This window comes from Myotis yumanensis, unplaced genomic scaffold (assembly GCF_028538775.1).
Source record: "Myotis yumanensis isolate MYYU_CA2020_CCGP unplaced genomic scaffold, mMyoYum1.0.hap1 SCAF_7, whole genome shotgun sequence".
Lineage (NCBI taxonomy): Eukaryota > Metazoa > Chordata > Mammalia > Chiroptera > Vespertilionidae > Myotis > Myotis yumanensis.
In genome coordinates this window covers 62,994,914-63,012,588 of record NW_027223758.1, presented here as the reverse complement: position 1 = coordinate 63,012,588, position 17,675 = coordinate 62,994,914, and the positions used below count along the sequence as shown (strand labels likewise).

At 40.9% G+C, this 17,675-nt stretch overlaps 1 protein-coding gene across 3 annotated transcripts in view; it reads left to right on the top strand.

Annotated features, from left to right (window-relative positions):
- PIEZO2 (piezo type mechanosensitive ion channel component 2) overlaps positions 1 to 17,675 on the top strand; it is a 328,473-nt gene that overhangs the window by 177,874 nt on the left and 132,924 nt on the right. For all 3 annotated transcript variants that reach the window (XM_070420673.1, XM_070420674.1, XM_070420672.1), the window contains exon 5: positions 16,241 to 16,403. In XM_070420673.1, coding sequence (XP_070276774.1) covers positions 16,241 to 16,403 — 163 coding nt within the window. The remainder of the gene's footprint in view (positions 1 to 16,240; positions 16,404 to 17,675) is intronic.

The following is a 17,675-nucleotide window of genomic DNA, read 5'->3' as shown; positions in this document are numbered from 1 at the left end:
TGAACAGAAACAAACAACATTAGCTGTCTCCTCAAACATGAGGTGAGGTGGTAACACACACAGCAGAGAAATGAACTAGCATTATCTATCCCTACCCTCATCTCTTGAGCAGGGTGTCATTTTCTGGACGATTGGTAAATGCTGATCATTTAACAAGTCAATAGCTGGGGAAGTATACAAAGTGAGAGCGGTCGGAGAGGCCTCAGGGAGAGCTTCAAATGGCTTACACTGGATGCTGTTCATTGACCCACTTGCCATAAACAGAGGAAATTGTTTTCACTTGGTCATCATGAGAAATGTGTGGGTTTGAAGTCCCCTCTGCACTCTGCTCTGACCAGTGAAATAGATTTACTTACAAAGCCACACAGATAATCGAATTCCATGCCGGAATGAACGCAATTTCAGTGAGTTTGCTAGCCTTTTGCATCAGAACAATAGTGGGTGTAGATGGCCTTTTGGGGAGGATAAGAGTTATCTCGTCCTTAGAAATCCGAAACCCAGTGCTCAGGTTTTTCCCCTAATTGTTGGGTGGTCACCAGCACTTTCTGGAAAATAGGTGTTTAATTTCTTGAAGAAAAATGGTAGTAAGCTATAAATGCTGTTCTGTTGACTCATTCATCACTAGGATAGATACCTGAATGGTTATTGTGTATGTCCACCACCACCTCCCCTTCCCCCAGGAATGCTGGCATGTTTTACAAGTCACCCATCCACACATTGCCTTGAATTACTTTTAGAAAAGGAACTCCACCCCAATAAATAAACAAAACAAAACAAAACAACCCCACACCATCCTTTGGTGAGAGGCATCGGGTACAAATGAAACCTACACATCAAAGGGAGTGTACTCATCCCAGTGGTAATGCGAAGGTTTATTTCTTACTCTAAATCCTTCTGAGTTGTTAGGCACCCCACAATCACCAGTCCCACTCAGGCCCCGACTCTGCACATGTGTTTGGCCTGTAACACTATCCTCCCGGCACCCTGCCCTGTTGGTGGCTCTAGTGTGGGAGCCGAGCAGCCTCATGAGGTCCTTGACTTTCTGTACCAAACAATCCAGGAATAACGCAGAACTGGTGGCTTGTAAGAGCCTGGAGGACATACGTCGTCTCTGGGCAAATAACACCTGACTGAGGCTCCAAGGGGAGAAGAAACTAGGTGGAAACATGGGCCAGACTCTCTTCTCTGGTAGAGAATTCCCTCTCAGTAAGAAGTGGGAAGGACTGTGGAATCTACAGTCATATGACATTACAATACCCGTGTCCCAGAGGAAGCTCGAGGGCCAGCACAGTGCCTGGCACTTAGTAGGTACTCCAAAAATATGTAGTTGAAGAGCTTCAATTAAGTTAAATTGCATGAAAAAAATGAGCACTTCATTACAGCATACACAGCTGTTATTAAACATTCATTCCAAATTTTCAACTATAAAAAATGATAATTTGTTGTACCATTCAATAAAGAGGAATTTATTAAGTAAATACCTCACACACAGCACTGAGGTAGGCATAAAGAGGGTGGGAAAGAGGCATAAGAAATGTTCTCATCCTGAATTGCTCACCTGTTGTCAAATAGACACCCAAAAGCTCAATGTCAATATAAGCATAACCAATGGACACAAGACACTGGGGAGTAGGGGAGGCCAGGGGAAGGTCAAGGGGAGAAAAAAAAAAAGGAGACATATGTAATACTCTTTGTAATACTTTAAGCAATAAAACAAAATTAAAAAAAAATACAAACAGCATTTGTGTTAGTTCTCAAGGAACCCGAGACCGTAGGTTTGGACAGGAAGGGAGAGATCTAATGTGGAAAGCTGGTTTCATCTTGGTGAATCGAAGGGGTTTAATATTTGCACAGAGAGAGGGGAGGGTTTGTGAGGGACAGTGACAGGAGCAAGGACAGGGGTGGGCATGACCTCCATGAGCATCCCTGAGAACTCTGGCCTGGCTAGAGCAGAAGGCTCCTATCCTGAGAATAGGAGAGACACACTGTTCAAATCTGTAGACATGCAAACCTCAAAGGCCACAGCTCTCTCTAGGAGTGTGTGCTTTATTTGTTTATTTATAAAAATAATGAATCTTTGTTTAGAAGCAAGTCCCTCAATAACATAGCCATAATCCCATAAATCAGTGATTTTGTAATAGGTCTTGAACTATTAAAACATAAATTCCCAGAATTTCCAAGCAAAGGGATTCCCAAAAGAAATCATTTCCTCTGTATCCAGCCTTGTTAATTTTATCCTTGCCATAAATTTCTCTAAGAGGGAAATCCCCTAGGAGAAGCCAAGGAGGCAGCTTCTGTGAAAATCTCACAGTGAGATGCTCAAGGACCTCTGGGACCATCTTTCTTTTTGAATGTTGATATGTCACAGAATAATGTCTACCATTTAGTATATTTTGGTGTAATTTCCAACAGTTGCATATGTACAGATGCAGCTTGATTTGTATCAAGTGCTTCTATTGTTTCGTCATTTGCATTGTCTCAGATTTTAGTTTTCCTCTAGTTCTGCTCCATCGTTCAAGGGTCAAGATTGCCTTTGTCATTTCTGATTGGATTATTTCAGCACTCCCTCAATCTCAGTCTCTCTCTCAATCACTCTTTCATCAGCTTTATTCAGGCATAATTTACATGCAGTGAAATTATTCCCTTTTTAGGTGGGTAGTTCTCTGAGTTTGACAAACGTGTATGGTCATGTAACCACCACCACATTCAAGATATATATCTTCATTGTCCCAGAAAGTCTCTGCCACTCCCCCAGCTTCAGGCAACCACTGATCTGATTTTTGTTTCCATAGTTTATCTTTTCCAGGGTGTCATGTGAATGGACTCATCAAGTATATGGCCTTTTGCATCTGTTTTTTTTTCACTTAGCATGACGTTTTCTAGGTTCATCCATAGAATGAAAGTATCTTTACTTATTCCCTTCTATTGCCAATAGTATTCCATGGTATAGATCACCACAATTATCCATTGACTAGGTGTAGATGTTTGGGTTGTTTTCAGCTTTTAGTGATTATGAATAAAGCTGCTATGAGCATTTACATACGGGTTTTGTGTATATTATTTTTGTTTCTCTTACTCCAGGAGTCTCTCTTTTTTTCTTTTGGACATTATTTATTATTTTTATTTATTGTTGACAGTAGTACAGTTGTTCCCCATTTCTCCCTCTTTCAACCCCCTCCACCCAGCCCCGGCTTCTCCACACTGTTGTCTGTGTCCATGCGTTGAGGATACCATTTTCAGTCTGCCTGCCAGTTAATAATCTGGCATTACTCGAAATGCTTACTGAACAAACTTTTGAAAACTAAATCACATTTTAATTGCATAGAAAGTATATTTAGAGATATTCTTTGGCAATTCTATTTGCAGTGTAGGCCATCACACTATAAATTTGTGCTTTACAAATTAAATTTTTTATTTCTTGGGTTTACCTGACCTGAACTCACCTGCAGCGGAAGGGAGGCCATTGCAGTTAGTGTGAATTGTTCCTGGTGTATGTGCTAGGATGGGGCCATGGTCCTAGTACCTGTGGCCAATATTACATCCTATACCAGCCGTGGGCAAACTACGGCCCGCGGGCCCGATCCGGCCCGTTTGAAATGAATAAAACTAAAAAGACCGTACCCTTTTATGTAATGATGTTTACTTTGAATTTATATTAGTTCACACAAACACTCCATCCATGCTTTTGTTCCGGCCCTCCGGTCCAGTTTAAGAACCCATTGTGGCCCTCGAGTCAAAAAGTTTGCCCACCCCTGTCCTATACTAAGAAGTGCCTTTCTGAAATCTGGAAAAGTATGAATTTTGAAATACATTCGGCTCTTAGAGATTTGGAGAAAGGATTTTTATTATCCTTATCTGTGCACAACACAACTGCCCTACCTTTTTAATAGAACAGGGTTACGCTAGAGAATTATTTTCAAGCTTTTTTTTTTTTTCACTGAGATCACACTAGTCCACTTTATGTCATGATTCAGTACAATGAAAATATATACAGTTTCAAAAAACAATATCTGTTCTTACTGCATGCAATGGACTGCTATAATTTGTTCCATTTTATTCTGCTATGTTTCGTGAAAAAGAAAATGCTGGTGGGTGGCCACTAAATTTATTTTATAACCAACTAATTAGTCATGACCTGCAGTTGGGAAATCACTGAGCTGTAGGGCAATGCTCAGTGTGATGGACAATAAGCTTGAAAGCAGATTGGAAGTTTATCCCTGTGTTAGCTGCTCACTGTGTGCCATTCCCTGTAAGATGACGAGTGCTATTTTTTATGACTGTCACACTGACAAATGAGAGCTGTTGTGCCTCAGAAATGTGTGTGGGTTAGATTCATAATCCTCACACTTCTGATCAAGCAAATGGAGACCCCAAAACCGCGTCTTCCAATAACCTGGAATAAATTGCCATCCCTCAGAGTACGGGCTGGATTTCAGGCACAGTAGATGTTACTTGCCTCCCATTTTGCAATAATTCAGGAGAGCTTTGCAAGCCAATTAGAGACTCACCATCAGAGTGTGTCAGTCACGGTGTTCTGTGGGGGAGCAGAGACGCTCTGTTGTAAGATACAGAATAGATCTCTGGAACTAGACCTGACGCAGTTGAAGGTGGTGCTGGGAAAGTGGCGGTCCGAGAGGAGAGAGGGAGATGAACCAGCCCCTCTAAGAAGTCAGGCGCGCCCAGGAGTTGAAGTGAGACCCTGGCTGGTGGTTGGTGGAGAGGCCCTGGGGAAGCTCTGGCCTTTGTCTGTGGGGCACCAGTCTGTGGGCCTGCGGTCAAGCACCTGGTGCTGGGCCTGGTGGGCTGTGTCCCAGGGACCAGCTCTCAGGAGGAAGGCTGGGCATGGAGTGGAGGAGAACCAGGGTAGGTAGAACCCCCACCTCTTCCTCAGCCCATCCCTACATCCTCCTGTGAAAAGACCTTCAGGAACAAGGATCCTGCAGCACTTGCACCTTCCAAGGCATGCTCAGGTGTCTCTTTGGACATTTCTGAATCAGAGCCCTTCAAAGTCAGGGCTCTGGGAAGAGCCCCCACTTTAACTATGTTGATACAGCACAACCCAGGACCTTCCTCTATACTGCTGGTTATTGTTCTGTATATCTTTAACTTCTGTCTTCAGAAACTTGGTGTAAAGGCTCATGATTAATTTTTCCAATTATTGTCAGATTTTAAGGTTCAGAAGAGTGAAACCTTTGGCCTAAAGCTTGAAAATAATTTGTTATCAAAACAAACAAAAATAGATTTCTCAGTCTAATCTCATCAAACCAGTATGACTTATATTAAACAGCTTTGGTTCAGATGATTTTGCTACTATTTTCCATAATCATTCACTCAGTGGTACTTTATTCAAATGATAAGTCACCGATTGGGGGGGAAACGGAGAGTGCTTGGGGGGAATGCCACATTGAATTTGGAGCCTAGAACACTGTGGGTGACAGAAGTATCTGGGTACAACAGGTTTCCTGAAGTGTGTTCTTGTCTCTCCTTCCTGGGGTGTATTTTCTCTCCTTCCTGCAGCCTCTTTTTATGGTAAATCTCCTATTATCAAGAATCAGAAGGTCCTTCCCATCTCTCCTTGCTTCTTCATTTTTATTTTCTTCCATTTCCTATCAAGCATTTAGACATTGGTGTCCACAAAGTGCACAAATTAAGGGTTGAAGTGCCACCTCCAAGTGCTAGCAGCATGCTGGGGAGGGGTCACATGGAGACATTGGTGGGATGTCCCCAGTATAAGGAAGTAGGTTACAGAAATGGCAGTGGATAAGGTATCTGGAGTAGTTTGGAAATTAGTTATATTAAACAAAATATTGACTGTACATATAACTAAATATAATGAGGACATGAATGCCATATTTCTTACCATCTGAGCAGTGATTGATACACATGGAAGGCAAAGACTAGAAAGAATCCTAGGGTGTTAAATGGAAATGGAACACATCAGAATACACTCATGGTTTTAAAAAAAAAATGTGCACAGAAAGATACAGAAATAGTTTTAAAAATGTACCGTTTGAGTGTGTTAAAATAAATGCACATATTTTCCTACCTCTGTTAGGTAAGACGGCTCAGAAGTAATGATATTCCAGAAATAATGAGACCTCTGAGGTGCCGGTTCCGAACACCATGCCTCACTAAAGGAACATGGGTTCCTTGGACTTAATGCCTTATTTTCATGCAGTCTCAAAATCCTCATACTTGAATAGGAACAAACACTGGTTCCTTTTCCTTTCCATCCCACTGCCCGGTGCACTCCCAAGTCCTATTTCTGCCACTCACCCACCATTTGCCTACACAGATGGTGGAGCACCGTAAACATTTCAGTTTATTGCCAACCCTTTATAAGGGACATAATGTTTTCTTTTTATATAATTTAGAAAACTGAGAAGTTAGATAACTTGCCATATGTTCACATAAAAGCAAGTGGCCTATAGATATCGACCAATACTTCTCCAAATGCCTTGGCATTGACATTTGAATGTCCAAATGACATTCAAAGCCCTCCCTGCCTGGATTCTAGTACCTTTCAATCCTACCTCCTCTCATTTATTCTCTTTTTTATCACAACAAAGTCTCTCTCTCTCTATATATATAAAAAGCCAGCGACCAGAACAATGTAACAACCAGAACAGCCAGTCATATGACACTCACTGCGGCCAGTGAACTGGCCTGATCGAGAGGTGAGGCCAGCTGGCCAACCTCCTTTGGCCCCTCCCCCTGGCCCTGATTGCTCCCCCACCCCAATAGGGGGCGGGGCCAGCCGGCCAACCACCCGCTGCCTCCTCTTCCTGACAGGCCCGGCCCTGATCCACCAATTGGGGTCAGGCGGCCAGACACCACCTGTGATCAAATTCATGCACTGGGCCTCTAGTTTACTTACAATCCTCTGTGCAATGGATGCTGTTTGCCACACCCTTCAAAACACATCTCCAACTTGGCCAATTGAGGGAACTGCCCTGTTGCCTCCTTGAGGTACTATTAAATAGAGTTAATAGTTCCCCTTTTAAAAAATATATATTTTTATTGATTTCAGAGAGGAAGAGAGAGGGAGAGAGAGATACAAACATCATTGATGAGAGAGACTCATCAATTGGCTGCCTCCTGCACACCCCACATTGGGGATGGAGCCCACAACTTGGGCATGTGCCCTGACCAGGAATCAAACCATGACCTCCTGGTTTTATAGGTCAATGCTCCACCACTGAGCCATGCCAGCCAGGCAGTAGTCCCTTTTTTTTTTTTTTTTTTTTTTTTTTTTTACAGAGGTTCCCACAACAAATGTAATGTTGCCCTCACCTATCTGCAGGAATTTATTTGCCTCATATCAGTCTGTCCCCTTATACAAACACCTTGTTAGGGACAGGCACAGCCTTACTCAGCACTGCCTGCCTAGGACCTGGGAATATGCCTATGACCTAATACATACTCATCCATATTTGTTGAATTAAATTAGGAGAAATAGGGCTCAATTTGAGGTCTTCAAGTTCAAAGTTCATGCTGTTTTCTTTATTCTGCACTGTCGTCCGGTAGTGACACACACACAGCTTCTTGTTTATTTCTGATCCAATGTTTATGAAGAAGATAAACGTATTACTCTGTTGCACCCATTGCATATCTTATGGTTTTCTTAAAAGGGTTAATTTAATCCATTTTTCCAAGTATTTCAATGCAGTAATCAAAACAGGAGGGACCTGTCACGACATGTTGTATTTATTGCCAGTGTGGTTTAAGAATGGTGATTTCTTCTTGTTTTCATGTGGTCCTTGTAACCCCATCTCCAACACAGCCTGGTAGTTGACCAGCTGGACAGTGAGACCCATGTTTTGTCCTGAACTTGGAAGGCAGAGCACTTGGGATGTGCTCTGGGTGGTGCAGCTCTGTTTTTATGAATGTTATGGTGGAGTTTTCTCTTTTGTTATGACTAAATGATTTGGAGACTCCAAACAATGAGCTATTGGAATCTGTGTTGTGAGGAAGGATGAAATAGCCTTTGCAAACTCAGAGAAAATAAGAAGAAGACGAATGCAAGAGGCAGGGCATGTTTGGAGTAGAGGGAAATGGAGTGATTCCTTGTGTCACTGTAGGTTTAGCATTATTTCTGACAACAATAAGAAAGTATTTCTGAGAGGCTTTCACTGGGGCTTTCCTTGGTGATATCCTTGTTGTCACAAAATCAACAAATATGAAGCACATGATGAGTTCTCAGATGCCTGGAGAACTTTTTTTTAAGGATTTCACTTTTCTTTTAATCCTCACCTGAAGACATGCTTAGAGAGATGAAGGGAAAGAGAGAGAGAGAAAAACATCATGTGGGAGAGAAACATCATTTGGTTGCCTTCTGTACATGCCCCACAGGGGATCAAACCCACAACTCAGGTATGTGCCCTGGCCAGCAATCGAACTGACAACCTATTGGTGCCCGAGAAAACACTCAACCAACTGAGCCACTGAAGCCAGGCATCAGATGCATGAAGAATTTGACAAGAGGTGAGATGACCGGATAGACTGTATAACCTTTTAGACAATTGTTACTATTGACAAATTTGAAAGAGCACACATGTTATTTTTGATTGGGCCACATGCAGAAAAGGAGGGTGAAAAGTCACAGTGGTAGAAACTGCATCGGCAAAGACCCAGAAAGTGGAATGAATATGTCACTGCCCTAGGATGGCAAGGGGTCTAGAAGAAGGGGTACACATTTGAAGGAACAAGAAGTAAAACTGAACACCTAAAACTTGAACACCAGGTAGAGGACTTTGGATTTGATGTTAGTGGTTTTAGGCTGTTTTTAAGAGTGTTGCTGCAGAGTCATATGGCCAAAGGACTGAGTTTTATTGTTACTGTTTTGGCTTTAGTTTGATTCTGTTGTTTGTTTGTTTGTTGTAGTGTTTCGACAGCAATACCAGTGTGCTGGTGAATGTTGAACAACCAGAAATCTAGGGGGCAAGTACCCAATTTGCAGCATTGGCCAACTCCCATGACATAAATACTCCCAGTGTGGTCGATTTCAAGCTAGTCATATACTGTCACTGAGCACAGAGCTGGACCCAAGTGCACAGGACAAATATGTGACAGTCCCCTTACCCCTTTCTTCCCTTTCTCTTCTCTTCAGCCCTGTGAATGCCCTCCATCAAAGCAAGGACTTTAGGACTCTCTTAGTTGGCCCTCTACCTCATAAATAACAAAGTGAAAAGCCAGGAGCAACACACTGATATGAAAATAAAGTGTGTGTGTTACAACAGCTTCTCACAATGAGATAAATGATTAAAATAGTCAAGCAGTTTTTTTTATTTTAAAGTATTCACACAAATCCAACCACTAATGTAAAAAATATCCTGAAAATTCAGCACCAATTCACACCTTTAGGTAATTAGAAATTGGCATTTAATTGCCATTTTAGTGGTAGAAATTCACGGAAATGAGCTAATTGTTTGGATTCTCTAATGCATCAACTGGATTCCCTTGATCCCAATATTGAACGTGATTCTCAATAAATGTTACATTACTCTCCAGAGTTTCTAATCTAAATCTTTCTCTATTCACATAAAATATATTAGTCCTGCTATCATGACTTGCTGTATGAAGTCAAATCCTATATAATAAAGAACTAATATGCAAATGGTCGTCACACCCTCACGCCATCACGCTGTAATGGCTCAGACACTCAACACTGGGGAGAGAGGAATGGGGACCAGCCAGGCACAAATGAGCTTGTGAGAGAGGAATGGGGACCAACCAGGCACAAATGAGCTTGTGAGAGAGGAATGGGGACCAGCCAGGCACAAATGAGCTTGTGAGAGAGGAATGGGGACAAGCCAGGCTGTGGTCCGGGGGAGGGACAAGCCACCTGCCCCATGGTCCTGGGTGCCTGCGGCTGCAGCCCAGGCAAAGCCACCCACCCACGGTCCCCTGCAGCTGTGGCTGGCCTGGGTGAAGCTGGCCTGGGTTCTGGGTGCCTGCGGCCGGCCAGAGAGAGGGAAGCCTGGGTCCCAGGTGCAGGGTGAGGTAGAGGCAGTTAGGGGTGATCAGGCCAACAGGGGAGCAGTTAGGGGTGATCAGGCAGGCTGGCAGGCAGAGGTGGTTAGCGGCGATCAGGCAGGCAGGCAGAGGGGTAAGGGGCGATCAGGCAGGCAGGCAGGCAGGCAAGCGGTTAGGAGCCAGTGGTCCTGGATTGCGAGAGGAAGTTGGACATCCCCCCATCCCCCGAGGGGTCCTGGATTGGAGAAGGTGCAGGCCGGGCTGAGGGGACCCCCCCACCCCCCATGCAGAATTTTGTGCACCAAGCCTCTAGTATTAAATAAAAAATAGCTGCCGTGGCTATTGTTAAGACATATGTGGGAAGCAGTTGAAATCAGAGACCTATCTCTTTCATTGTTTTTACTATTAGATATACATTCACTTGATTTGTCTGCCCTTAAAGTGATTTATTAAATCTGAGTGACTGGTAAAGCTGAATCAGCGAACCTGGCCTCTGCTTAAGAAAAACAAAAGCAAATGTAGACCCACTCTCAGTGCATGAGCTTCAGAGGCCACCAGAGAACTAGATACAACCATTCTAATAGTTTGTATTCATTCAATAATGCTCATTTGCTATTTTAATCATTGTATTGGAAATCCATTGAAGTTGACCTTCCTACCAATTCTGAAACAAAGACTTATTTTCCCCAAACAGTGGCAGAAATGGGAGTATTCTTTTTGAACTTCTTAAATAATCTTGGTCGTGTTTGTACCTGGATGCTCATTGTCAGCATTTCCTGAAACGGTGACATTTTTCTTCTTTCCTGATCCTATCTCAGTCTCACTGCCTTCTTGTTGTGGATTTTCCTAGTCATAATAAAATTTTAGACTTGGGAAGACCCTTAAAAGTCATTTTGTCTGTGAGGAACAAACTTAGGAAAATAATTTGCTCATGAATGCACATACCTGTCTTACTTCTTCACGGGACTTGGACAGAAAAATTGTCATTCAATTTAATTAATGAGTCAATCAGGCCAAATATAAGCATGACTATTATGGCATCAATTGTTTATCATACTTCCCAGGCTAGGTGATTGACTTAAAGTTCTTCAAATATGCTCTACACAAGAAAGCAGTATGACTTTGAAAAATATGAAGTATGAAAGATATACTTTTGTATCTATCAATCAACTTTCAACCGGTGTAAGAACTTCAACATTACCAATACAGTTGACTGTATCCCTCACCCTTGCCCAGAAATAGTTGTGTGTGTGTAATTCTTTATACCTGAATCGTTAAGTGATTAACATTCTGAATGTTCACTACTTTTTTCCTTCCTTTATTTTTCTCAATGTTATGTTTGTAAGATAACATAGGTCATACAATTTATACAAATTTGTTGATTTATAGTATTTATTTTATCTAATGGATCTATCCTAATTTAATCTATTTATTCTCCTCTTGATGGATATGTAGGTTATTCCCAATTTCCAGCTTTCTCACCTCCCTTTCAAGAGGTATAATGACTCTGAATAAATAAGATCAATGATGATAACAAATTGGAAAGGAAATTTTTGCCTGTTTAAGAGAACATGATGTTTTAAGCAGTTTAGTACATACTTTTATATGTGAAAAAATGTAATTTCATATGCCTGGAAAACAACACTATCTAGGATAACATTGTAATGGAAATGTATATATAGATACTATTAATTTATTAAATCAGGACTTCTATGCAAAACCTGGTTAGCTTAGTCCCAAATGCAGAATTTACTAAAAATAAAATGTAACTTATTGTTCAATGCCTGTAATGTATACTTATAATTACTTTAGAGAGCCTCACACATATATTACCCTATGCCAGTGGTCAGCAAACTCATTAGTCAACAGAGCCAAATATCAACAGTACAACGACTGAAATTTCTTTTGAGAGCCAAATTTTTTAAACTTAAACTATATAGGTAGGTACATTGTTATTAACTTAATTAGGGTATCCCTAAGGCTTAGGAAGAGCCACACTCAAGGGGCCAAGAGCCGCATGTGGCTCGCGAGCCACAGTTCGCCGACCACTGGAGGGCATACACTGTCCTTGAACACTAATTTACTCTAGTGAATGAGTTAACATATGTGAGAAGAAAACTCTCAAATCTACCCCTTCAGCCATAACTCCTCTCCCAAGCACAGACCCCATATGGCTCCCAGCATGAACTGAGTGAATGGGTAGATATTTGGGTGATTGGGTGAAGGAGCTGAATGAGATGTTATTGACTTCTGAAATTATTAGAGGCCTATTAAAAGCCAAATATATAGGGATTAGCTATACGTTAGTATAGTTTCCATATTATCTATTCATTTTGACCAAATATCTAGACCCATGAGCAGACTCTAACCCAACATTTTTTAAAAATCTGTTCCATGAACATTAGCTCAGCAGAATATAATAAATATTACATACAATTTTGAAGAAATGGTTTTAATCAAATAAATTTGGGAAACAGAGGCTTAAACAAACACAAATGTATTGTTTTACTACAGAACCTCTCAAGTACTTTACTATAGTAATATGCATTGTGATTTTCTAACATTTTTTGGACCTAAGACTATTTTTTAACTTTTGTTTCATTTTAATTAACAGCATTTCTGAGGACTAGCATTCAGATTAATGTACTTTAGTAGGCACTGGTCTAAACAATGAAGAAGGAAATTTTGTTGATAAAATGGTCCCCAAATAATGTATCAATTAGACTATGACCCATTCATTATACATGCTCTTCAATAGATTCCTCACTCTTATTGTTTCTGCAATGGTAGTATTATGAGTGCACTGCTTTGTTAACTTAGCAAGCCAAGAGTCATAGTTAATGGGTTAGCACAGTGGTCGGCAAACTGCGGCTCTTTGGCCCCTTGAGCGTGGCTCTTCCACAAGATACCATGTGCGGGCGTGCACATACAGTGCAATTGAAACTTTGTGGCCCATGTGCAGAAGTCGGTTTTCGGCCTGGGCGAGTCTATTTTGAAGAAGTGGCGTTAGAAGAAGTGGGGGGTATTGGTCAGACACGGAGCAGGCAGGCCGCGGGACACGCAACTCGGGGGAGATACATTGTTTTGAGGTACATTCACTGAGGTCGACCCCTTCCAACTCTCCCATCCACACTCGTCTATCTGAAACAAGTATACAAGATGAGTGTGGATGGGAGAGTTGGAAGGGGTCGACCTCAGCGAATGTACCTCAATCAGATTGAGGACATTTTTAGCAAAGGCCAGCTTAGGAGTACCCTAATTAAGTTAGTAACAATGTACCTACCTATATAGTTTAAGTTTAAAAAATTTGGCTCTCAAAAGAAATTTCAATCGTTGTACTGTTGATATTTGGCTCTGTTGACTAATGAGTTGGCCAACCACTGGGTTAGCACCTCTGTTGCTGAAGGGTTCCATTCTAAATTGGGATCTCAGCCCAATCCTGGATCTAATAGCTGAATTTTCTCACAGCAGGTGGAGTGATTGCTTTCACAAACTGCCTTTATTTACTCCCTCAATATATGCAGGCTATGAAATGTCTCTTTTAGAACCCAGATGCACAGAGCTAAGACTGTTGCCTCAAAGGGACTGTTTGCAAATTGGGAGCTTAATGCAGTCCACAGTGGGACAGGCATAAGGCTCTGCGCTGGCTTCCTATGTCTCTGCTGTGGTGCAGGAATCAGCTGAAGCCACTGCTGGAGTTCTTGTTAGCTTTCCTTTAAGAACTCTTTCCCCCTCAACTCACTTAAATGGTACTTTCCATAAAATGCCATGGGCAGTTTGTTTTCCATGAAAGAGCTGTAATAACTTATTCCACCAAATCCACCTTGACCCCCTTCCTTCCATCTAATGAAATTAGTTCTCATTTGTGCTGTTTGATCATGTTAGGCACACATTAAAAGTATACAAAAATCTACATTTTTCCACTGATAAAATCAACCATCAATGTCATTATACATTTAGTTTAGATCAGTGGTTCCCAAACTTATTTGGCCTACTGCCCCCTTTCCAGAAAAAATATTACTCAGCGCCCCCTGGAAATTAATTTTTTTAAAATTTTAATAGCAATTAAACAGAAAGATATATGTATTAATGTTTCTACCTTTTTCGTAAAATATAGTAAAGAAAGGTGTAAATTAGAAACATTGAAGTTTGAAATTATGAAACTATTTATTGAACTCAGAATAGAAAGGTAATACAAAAAAAAGTTAAAACAAATGTACCTGTGGCCATCACCGCCCCCCTGGATCGCTGCAGCGCCCACCAGGGGGCGGTAGCGCCCACTTTGGGAATCACTGGTTTAGATGAAGTGTTCTTTTTTGTTTTTTTACATTTTATTTCTTTTTTACAGAGAGGAAGGGAGAGGGATAGAGAGTTAGAAACATCGATGAGAGAGAAACATCGATCAGCTGCCTCCTGCACACTCCCCACTGGGGATATGCCCGAAACCAAGGTACATGCCCTTGACCGGAATTGAACCTGGGACCCTTGAGTCCGCAGGCTGATGCTCTATCCACTGAGCCAAATCGGTTAGGGCATAGATGAAGTGTTCTTAATCAAACTCTCTTATTCTTGTCCCCAAAAAAAGGAATTTGCCATTTTACAAAAACCTCTGACACAACCATATTTGTTTTATTTATGGAGGTAAGGGCATCTCTGATTACTTTCATGTTTCTCTGTTCAGAAAAGGTTAGAGCCATTTGTCAAAATAAAGCTTATGCAGGGCATGCCCTTTTCAGACCTTTTTTTTTTTTTAGATTGGTTTGAGGATTTTCCCCTGGAATATCCTACATTAGAATACTCTCTATTTCTATGACATTAGGGGAATTAGTTTGCCATTTGAAGTCTAATTTTTTTATACCTAAAGGAGGTTAAATAATAATGCCAAACTCTATATAGTGGTTAGTTGGATTAAATAATATGTGTCAAGCTCTTAGCATAAAGCAATTGCTCCATAGTGGTAGCTATTATTACTACTTTTTAAATTTACCAAAATGTTACTAATGGTTATTTCTAGGTGGGGGGAAAGGCAGTCTTTCTATTTGTTATTATTTTATGTTTTTATCACAATATCAATATATATAAAAGCCTAAGCAACCATTCCACTGTTTGACCAGTAGCTATGATGTACACTGCCCCCCAGGGGTCAGATGCTCAATGCACAGGCATGGAAACATGGAACAGCCTTGATGAATCTCGGAGGAAAGGGGGGAGGGGGGAGGGTGGGAAGAGATTAACCAAAGATCTTATAAGCAAACTAGAGGCCCAGTACATGAATTTATGCACCGGTGGGGTCCCTCAGCCTGGCCTACCGGGATCGGGCAGAAACCGGCAGTCCAACACCCCGTGAGGGTCCCAGATTGTGAGAGGGTGCAGGCCAGGCCGAGGGACCCCATCAGTGCACAAATCCGTGCACCGGGTCTCTAGTATAATATATGCAATGTAAATGAACATGACTTTAACACAGTATGTATTTAATTACATAAAGAGTATATAAAAAAACATATATTTACATGATATATATTCCTATCTTTTGCTTCCTGTGTCTAAACAAGTTTTATTTCTGATAACATTGATTCACTTTCATTGGACTCAAATGAGATAAAGAAGGCAAATAGTGTTATCTTTTTGGCACAGAGGAAGAACATATGACTCTGAGAAATCCTCCAGTGGAATGCAGCTAGTCGATGTCATACTGACACTTGAACCCAAATTTCTAATTTGAAGTTCATTGTTAATTCTCAAGACTAAAAGAAAAAAACATACTAGATTTACCTTTCTTGGAATAATATAGAAAAAACATCAACTAAGTATTACAAATAATGAAGAGATTCCTGAATTCAAGGATTATGTTAGCATTTTCTCTACTTTTTTCCCTTCTGGCTTTGATGAATGTCTAAAGTAAAAGCTCTCTTAGCCACTAGTACATGGCTAGTTTTTAACTGCTTCACCTAAAGTGCAAGCACCTATATCTGGACCAGACATGTTGTTTATTTAATAATATAGTTTATTAGCTTGTTTTGAGAGTGAGCATTGATTTAGGGGTCTTTATAATATTTCCAGAACTCCAGAGGAACCGTGGAATCTTTCTAAATTTTAGATTACATAAGACTCTGAGGTCAATTAAAAGCTTTTTGGTACCTTCGGAGCAGAAACTGGGTATCCTTTGTTTTAAATCATTAAGAAGATTTAAACATACTTTATGCTAATTTAACCATGGAAATATAAAAGCAACTAAATTTCCTCCTCTTTTTCTTTCCTTCCACAGCTTAAAGGGAGCTGACGCTGGCAATGGGATCAGAGTGTTTGTGCCTGATATTGGGATGTTCATTGCTAGTCTGGCCATCTGGCTCATCTGCAGAAACATCGTTCAGAAACCAGTGACAGAAGAAGCAGCACAGTATAACCTGGAGTTTGAAAATGAAGAACTGGTAAATCTGACTTTATAAATCTTCCTTTGATTTCTGAGGGCCTTGACCCTTAACAGGTGTGGAAGCGGAATAGTCAGAGCTACATGTGCATAGTGCTGTATGCTTTACTGTGCTTGGCTTAAATCTGTGCGGTCCTGATGGGTCTGCATTCTCGACACCTTGTCTATGAGAAGACAGGCATAGGGAATGAAAGTGTCATCCTTCTTGAGGCATTCAATCCCTATGGCCAGGGCTTGACCCAGTGACCTGTTCACTCCCCCAAACTCTCATCTAATATTAGCTCGGATGGTTAACCTTTTACGGTTCATAGTATTATGGTCCATTGGTCTAGGTACCTAGGTTATTGCAAAATATTTAGAGAAGTAGTAACACCTGGTAGTTTTAGGAGAAAAACAATTAATTTCACCTTTAAGGGAAGCTTTTCGATCTGTGTACCTGTGCTCTTCAGGGAAAAGTTATGCAAATGAAGTGTGCTTTGGTCAAGTTATTTTAAAGTTCTCCAGAGAAAATATATATGCATTTGGGAAAGTATAAGAATTTTTTAAAGGTAAAAACAAAACAAAACACTGAGTACCATGTATGGTAACTTTGAGCTATGGTTTTTAAGGAGAAGGGTTTCAGGAGTAACTACTGAATCAGGGAACATGTCAGATTTCACTCCTTGGCGAGTGACACTTATCAGATAGCATCTTACACTGTCCCCCAACCAGTGTCTGCTCCTTTGGGTTTCTTAATAAAATGCTACTTGCTCCTCATTTTTCTCTTATCCAATTTGAGAGGCAGTAGAGCAGTTTTTAAAATTTCAAACCCAGGGTCCTCTTAGGATAATAGAAAGTGAAGTTGAATGGTATGAGTTGAGGCCAACCCACTAAAAAAAAACAGCCCTTTTTGTGCCATTTGTGGCAGACAAGCATGCATAAATTACAAAGCTTCTTAGAGAAAGAACTTCCGCCTCCAGGGTCAGATGCTCTTTTCTCAGAGGACAGGGAAAACCTACATTGACCAACAGAAGGATGGATGTTAGGTTACAGTTAAGTTCATGCATTTGGTGAAGAAGGGACTCAAAGCTATTACAAAGACCAATTCTAAAATCAAGTTTCTGTCCCGGTTACACCCAATTCTCAAAGACAGACTCATGGTACCTCTCTCCCACTTTAGATTTGTTTAAGTATCTGTGCCCCATCTATTATTAATCATATAATTTCATGATAATAAGAGGGATGGGTATTCTAAACATTACTTATTTGGGGCTTTGAAAATACTGTCATTATT